The 7,762-nt window shown below is 31.9% G+C and overlaps 1 protein-coding gene across 2 annotated transcripts; it reads left to right on the top strand.

Annotated features, from left to right (window-relative positions):
- Positions 1-3,879: 3,879 nt before the first annotated feature.
- DNApol-alpha50 (DNA primase small subunit) lies at positions 3,880-6,488 on the top strand. 2 transcript variants are annotated; one of them, XM_018454718.1, is made up of 7 exons: positions 3,880-4,014; positions 4,106-4,256; positions 4,704-4,879; positions 5,364-5,562; positions 5,650-5,860; positions 5,945-6,338; positions 6,426-6,488. In XM_018454718.1, the coding sequence occupies exons 1-7, from the start codon at positions 3,918-3,920 to the stop codon at positions 6,449-6,451; spliced, it is 1,254 nt and encodes a 417-aa protein (XP_018310220.1). In that variant the 5' UTR covers positions 3,880-3,917; the 3' UTR covers positions 6,452-6,488. The 2 variants fall into 2 exon arrangements, with proteins under 2 accessions (XP_018310220.1, XP_018310221.1); XM_018454719.1 differs by lacking the exon at positions 3,880-4,014 and having other exon boundaries at positions 4,174-4,293.
- The last annotated feature ends 1,274 nt before the right edge of the window (positions 6,489-7,762 follow it).

The following is a 7,762-nucleotide window of genomic DNA, read 5'->3' as shown; positions in this document are numbered from 1 at the left end:
CAAACTCGACACACTTCGCCTCTGCTCGAGAGGAGAGTCAGAGTATGTGTGACAAACTGTGTTTGAGTGTTATACTGTGTCGATTTGTGTCTCCTAAAAGGAAAGCAGCCTATGTAAATAATATTTTAAAAGATTAAACAATAATCTTATGTGCCAAAGCACATATATATCATTATATGCAATTAAAATGTTTAAACTTACGCATAAAAAATGGTAACATAAAACTTTCATTTGCCTAGGATAGAACGTGTAAGATAATGTGAGATAGAATTGTAGGATAAAATGAAATAGAAGTATGTCACTAGTATTATAAATGGCTGCCAAGCCACGTGACTGTAACAGCGAATCAGAATGCGGAACACCGGTTGCGCTTCTCTGATATCTAGGACTCTAGGCGTAAATGGTTCCGTGTAAACGTAGTCACTATTTGGTAATTCAATAGATTTATACATTACGAAAATGAACAAAGCCCGGGTATAGTATAGGTGTAGTAGATGTAGTACAATGAATATAGTAAACCTAAAATCGTCAAAAATTAATCAATTAAGCCTGGATCTAATTAAGCGGGATCTACAATAGGGTTTTAAGCCTTAAGCCATAAGAAATGGGCGAATCACAGTCGATTATTTCCCTTGGATTTGACTATAAGTCCGGATTTACAATAGATGTTTTAAGCTTAAGCCGTAAGAAACTGACAATTACAGTCTAATATGAGAAGAATAATCGACTGTAATTGGTCAATTTTCCACGACTTAAGGCTCTACGATTGCTACGACCGCTACGACTTCTATTGTAGACCCCGCATAAATCTTAAAACCTGTTGTAGATCTGGACTTATGCGTAGTAAGAAATTAAAGTATTGTTCGTTTTGTCTCTCGGGAGCTGCTCGGAGTCGCTCCGAACGAATCCAGCGTACTTGAAATGTAGAATTTGTCCGGATCTACAATAGGTGTTTTAAGACTTAAGCCGTAAGAAATTGACCAATTACAGTCGAATCCGAGGGGAATAATCGACTGTGATTCGCCCATTTCTTATGGCTTAAAGCTTAAAACCCTATTGTAGATCCGAGGTTACACTACGTACGACTTCCGTCTTATCACATCCGATATTCATTTGCTGGATTCATACTGCATCCGATTTTCGTCGTACGATGCTCTGCATCCAATTAGAAAACAGGATTCCGATAATACGAAACAAAATTCATCGAAATCCTGTTTTCTGATTGGTTTCAGAGCGTCGTACGACGAAAATCGGATACAGTGTGAATCCAGCAAATGAATATCGGATGTAGTAAGGCCGGAATCAGACTACGCATTGAAGATTGAGGTTGAAGATTGAAGATTGAAATTTGACCAATAAGGACAAAGAAATTTTAGCTCCTTTCGTTTCGATTGATCAAATTTGAATTTGTCAATCTTCAATCTCAATCTTCAATGCGTAGTCTGATTCCGGCCTAAGACGGATGTCGTACGTAGTGTGAATTACGATTAATATCGGACGTGGTATGACGGATGTAGTAGCACAGTATCTGTGAAGCCTACATTTCAAGTACGCTGGGTTCGTTTAGAGCAACCTCGAGCAGCTCTCGAGAGACAAAACGAACAATGCTTATGTGTAGCAAGAAATCAACTTAATCATAAACTTAATTATATCCGAATTTTCTTCATTTTCAACTGATTGGTCAATTCCTTATGGTTAAATACACTTCAAGAAGAAAAATTTTAATTAAAAGTCCGACAACCATATCGGCACGCAATTATAACTTCTGAATTTAATTCATTTAAAAATGAATTTAAAATAGTTCAACATCTTAATGTTCAGACCGTTAGTGGCGCTTCTTAAGTTTAAAGTAATGTATTTAACATAAGCGGTCTTCCAATTTTATTATTGTTAAAAATTTTAATATTTATTCTTTATTTTTGTTATTTTTCAGTAAAGACGGACAGACGGTTTTATGTACATACATACATACATGTATGTCAAGAGATATTATGTATATACATACATCTAACAAATATTTAAGTATTTCTTCTAGACATTGTGTTAATTTATAAAATATGTACGTTTATTCATATAATTATTATTAGGCCGGAATTAGACTATGCATTGAAGATTGAGATTGAAGATTGAAATTTGACCAATGAGGGCAAAGGAATTTTAGCTCTTATTGTTTTGATTGGTCAAATTTCAATCTTTCAATCTTCAATCTCAATCTTCAATGCCTAGTCTGATTCCGGTCTTATACACACACGCATCTACATATATGTTTCTGTAATTTCTAAGATCGTATAATCTGCGATAAATAATTGAGTTTGTTTTTAGACAAATTTTCTTCTTCATTGTATATATATTTTTATGTTCAAAGTTTATTACTCCGAAATCCGAATACTCCAATGTTAGCATTATTATACACACATGCATCTACATATATGTTTCTGTAATTTCTAAGATCGTATAATCTGCGATAAATAATTGAGTTTGTTTTTAGACAAATTTTCTTCTTCATTGTATATATATTTTTATGTTCAAAGTTTATTACTCCGAAATCCGAATACTCCAATGTTAGCATAGATATTTATATCTAACACTAGATCGCTGACTCCCCTATATACTGTGCATAAAAATTGATTCCAAAATCTATTACATAGCGTGATGTAGGAATAAAACGTCACATAGGCTGCGTTCAGCAGAGAAAGCAGCTTTGTAACTGTTGTAAAATTTTCGGCGTTGGTAACAGTCGCCCTCAACAGTTTTGCAACCGTTTTATGATTGTCTGCTGAGATAGGACCATTCTTCTAGATCTAAAAGTATGATCCAATCAGCTCGAAAGAAACTTCCAACAGTTGCAAAACGAACGTTCTGCTGAACGCAGCCATTTATTAAAGCGAAGTCAGCGATCTAGTGTTAAATATAAATGAATGTTAGACTGCGTTCTCAAACTTCACTCGGATGGTACAATGAATGCAGAAAGCCTTAAGCCATAAGTAATTGACCAATCACAGTTGAAAGTGTAGAAAATTAGTCGAATATAATTAAGTTAGTCGAATATGATTAAGTTGATTTCTTACTACACATAATTTCTTACTACGCATAATTAGATCCGGGCTTAATTGATTAATTTTTGACGATTTTAAGTTTACTATATTCATTGTACTACATTTACTACACCCATACTACACCCGGGCTTTGTTCGTTTTCATAATGTATAAATCTATTGAATTACCAAATAGTAACTTTTCCCAAATGAAAAGAATAATGAAGACGTCTTCCCCAAATAATTTCTAATCAATTCCATTCATAAAACACATTAAATAAAATCGCTGTCTGCTAAATTGACATAAGTATGATAAAATTTGTTAATTACAAGAAAAATACTATTTCCCAAATGGTTAAATGCTTTTCCCAAATTTCCACAAACGATTCCTAAATTATATAGACATAAATAAATCAGAAATATTCAATTTGTCTGCTATCTTGTCAGTGGTGATGGAAACTTAGTGGCTACGTTTACATCGTGCATTTAGTCCGCGATCTATACGATAGGTGTTTTTGTTTAACTTACAAGATAAACAAGGACATCTCTTGTATAGGCCGCGGCCTTAATGCATGGTGTAAACGTAGCCATTCAGTAACATACGAACACGGCCCCTGTAGTTTGCTAAAAACTTAACCTAATTCGATTCTATGAATTTCGCGCCTTTTTTTGTTATGAAAGCGAACGTCATGATGGTTTTTACATGTTACTCGATTATTGTACATTGAGACGAGTTACACATTTTTCTAACATTTTAGATATATGTACATACATATAACATTATTTGAAGTGATATATTCAATAGTTAGGAAATCTATAGTAACAATTGGCAGATCTTGAACTTGCATGTGTATAACCTTATATTTGTATTAATAACGTTGAAATGGGTGACGTTTCTGATTTGTTAGATTTATTACCAGTTTATTATTCAAGATTGTTTCCTTTTGCCGACTATCATAGATGGTTAAGTTACGGAAATGGTAAGATTTTTATTGTCCGTCTGTATATTTAACATATATTTAATGTATGTATATCTAATAATAATATCATATCTTTTATTTTTCTCTTTAGCGGTAACTTTTAGCAAGAGAGAATTCTCGTTTACCCTCTCAGACGATATTTACATACGTTATCAATCTTTCAATGACCAAAAAGGACTGTCAGATGAAATTAAAAGAGTGCTACCACATAAAATAGATATAGGAGCAGTTTATAATGTTCAGTAAAGTATATCACAATTTACTGTACGAAATTTCCAGGTTGTGTCATATTTTTTCTTTATATATTAATAAATTTTTTTGTAAAGCCAGGATTTTTTTTGTTTGTCTATAATTTTGAAATTTTTAACTTTAATTATCACCATTTTAAGTGATTTTAAGTGATATTCTCAATGATCTGACGCAACTAATCACTATATTAGACTTTATTTCTAAGCAAAACTTTAACTTACATAGCATACTGGTAATTTGCTAGCAAATTTGAATAGAATACTGCAATAGATTAAAAACAACTGCATCAGTAGTGAGCCTGCCAGATTGTATTCTACCAATAGAATAATTTGATTACTGATATAATTTGAGAATGAAGTGTCAACAAAAAACTGAGCAAAATCCACAATTAATCTGCTGTAAAACATAATGAATGAATAAAATGAAGTATTTAATTTTAGGCCAAAAGATCAAAGAAGAGGTCCTAATTTTCAGCCAGTAGAGAGAGAATTGGTATTTGATATAGATATGACAGATTATGATGAAGTAAGAACATGCTGCAAAGGGGCAGACATTTGTGGCAAGTGTTGGAAATTCATGTCACTTGCCTGTAAGATATTGGACAGTGCGCTAAGATGTAAGATATATCTGTATATTATCACTGTATGAAGTATAGACTTTCAAAATGCATTTTATCCAAAATATCATTTTTTCAATTAGAGATTGCATAGTGTTCAATAATGACTCATATTATAAGCTACTTTGGAATGTTCAAAAAGCATTTTTTTAGCGTCAATTTGTATACTGAAAAAATCTAGATATTTGATATGTGTTTTATGGCCTTTAACTAGAGACAAACAGAATACATTTGTTTAACATTATTAGAAATTGTTTAGCAATTTTGTTTAACACTTTACATCTTACTGATTGGCAAATTGTTATTTTCTGGAAGGCGCGTGGTTTCCTTGTGGATTTCTTTCTCGTTTTTTGAAAATTATAAATTTTGGATTTTGGACAAAAACGCATTTTTAAAGTCTGCTCCTCATATATCTTTATACTATCGCTATATGTCCTTAATATCTTTAAAGTCTTGAAATAATTATTTGCTTTTATATATACAGTGGATTTTGGATATAAACACCTTTTATGGGTATTCTCTGGCAGAAGAGGTATTCATTGTTGGGTATGTGACCCTGCAGCACGCTCTTTATCAGGGCAAGTACGAGCGGCGGTTGCCGAATATTTACAAATCATAGGCGGAGGTGAATTCATGAAGAAGAAAGTACATCTTACTGGCGACAAAATTCATCATTCTGTTAAGTAGGTTAAAGTGTTTAAAGTGTTTGTAATAATAATAATTTAAATAGAAATCAGGAATATATATAAAGAGAGCGTTATATATTACAGGCGTGCTCTTGATATAATCGATCCTATTTTTGTTGAAATGTGCGTAAAAGAGCAGAATATGTTGGGCACGGAAGAAGGAATCGAAAAGTTTCTGCCAATACTACCTAATGACGAAGACAGACAAGAAATGAAGGTATTGTTTGATAAAGAAAGTACTAGCGAAGCAAGGTGGAATGCATTTTTACAATACATCGAATCTAAACGAACAGGGGTATGATTATATCTCTAACAATTTCACTTTATATCATTGTATTTTAATTTAAAACATTGAAGTTACTTAATTGATTTTGTTCAGGGGGACCGAAAATGGTATTTATATCGACATTTAATCGAGGAGATAAAATTACAGTACTCATATCCAAGATTAGACATAAATGTCAGCAAAGGCTTAAATCACTTATTGAAATCTCCTTTTTGCGTCCATCCGAAGACTGGTAAAATTTGTATACCATTCAATGCAAGTGTAGTAGATAAATTTGATCCTGACAAGGTCCCTACAATAATGACATTAATAGAAGAAATCAATGCGTATGATGTAAAGGACAAGGCTGAAGAAGAAACATATGAGTTAAATAAAAAACGAATTAAAGATTACAAGAAAACGAGCTTGAACAAGTCGCTGCATGTTTTCCAAGAATTTTTACGACATTTGGAAGCTGAGCGACGAGAACAACGATTAAAAGGAAAAAGTAAGTACACCATATTAATTAAATAATTAGCTTTTATACAATTTTTGTACAATTAGTAATCATAATTTCTAGCACGTTTGCTTTTAGTTTCAGCAGACAGTATGGAATTTTAAGAGATCTTACAATAATAAGAGATCACAATAATAAGAGATCTTACAATAAGAAATTACCTTCTAAAAATTGCTATATTCAAAGTAATAATGTTATTTATAAAGTATAATATTCTTGTATTTTCATAGAAATAAGAAAACATTTTTTATAGCAAAAAATCCTCTATCTCTGATTTATATATCATAGTTTGAAAATAAGTTGCTAAGTAATAAGGAAGGTGTGGAACAAAGAGAGATACGCTGTTTAAAATCTGGATCGAACAAAAATCGTTTCGACTTTCAAATTTTTCTCACGAAATCGAAACGCTCGCTTTTAAAAGTTGTTTGAATGCTTTGATGCACGTTAACAAGATTTCTCTTCAATCATGAAGCATCTGTCTATTCCATTTCTTAGATCAACGAGATGAAATTCCGGGCGTACGGATAAAAGTAACTCATGTGAACATTACCGTGAAATTCTTTCCTGGTTGATTCCTCGTTCTCGTTAAATAGCATGCACAGGTTATGTTAATTGATTAATATAAGCCAAGTTAATTACTTCAGCACATTCTATTCTCACGTAAGACGTATTCAGTCACACCATTTTTAATTGTGTCGAAATTATGGGCCACATGTATTTTTATCACGAGATTTAATATGGAATGTTAAAGAGAAAGAGGGGAATAATGATAGTCCATATAATTCTATTTTTTTATACAAATCAAATCCAATCAGTTCTTATATACAGTATGCGCTAAAAAAAATGCGATTCTCTTTTAATCACTATTATGTTTGCTGAGTGTGACAGTAACGCAGTGATTGCAATTAAAGGAAATCATATCGAATAAATATTTGATAAAAGGACAAAATATTTAATCAAATTTGCCCCCGTCCACTCACTTTATTTAACTAAATCGACAATTGAAGTATTAGTTGTGAGAGTCGCATTTTTTTTGGCGCATACTGTATAATATAAAAACATTAGAATCATCGTAGATCTTGTGAAATATTTCATATTGGAAATATTTCGATAGGGTGTATCTGAAATAACGTACACTAATTATACAGTGCTATTCCTAATAAAAAACTGAGTCAAAAAGTCCTCTACCATTTTGCAATTTTCGCATTAGTTAACAAGATATTAATTACTAAAAATCGCTGAATATTGGTTCTCAATGATTTTTTTACTCAAATACTATCAACTTTACAGAAAAACTGCAACAGACAAAAATCATTAATTTTTTTCTCATAGAACTCTAAGAATTTTTTATCAATTTTTTAGTACTGTATTTTCTTATTTTTATCAACATGAGAAAATACGGTATTAAAAAATTA

Source organism: Mycetomoellerius zeteki, unplaced genomic scaffold (genome assembly GCF_001594055.1).
Source record: "Mycetomoellerius zeteki isolate Tzet28-1 unplaced genomic scaffold, Tzet1.0 scaffold449, whole genome shotgun sequence".
NCBI classification, from domain to species: Eukaryota; Metazoa; Arthropoda; class Insecta; order Hymenoptera; family Formicidae; genus Mycetomoellerius; species Mycetomoellerius zeteki.
This window is presented reverse-complemented; position numbering and strand designations above follow the sequence as displayed.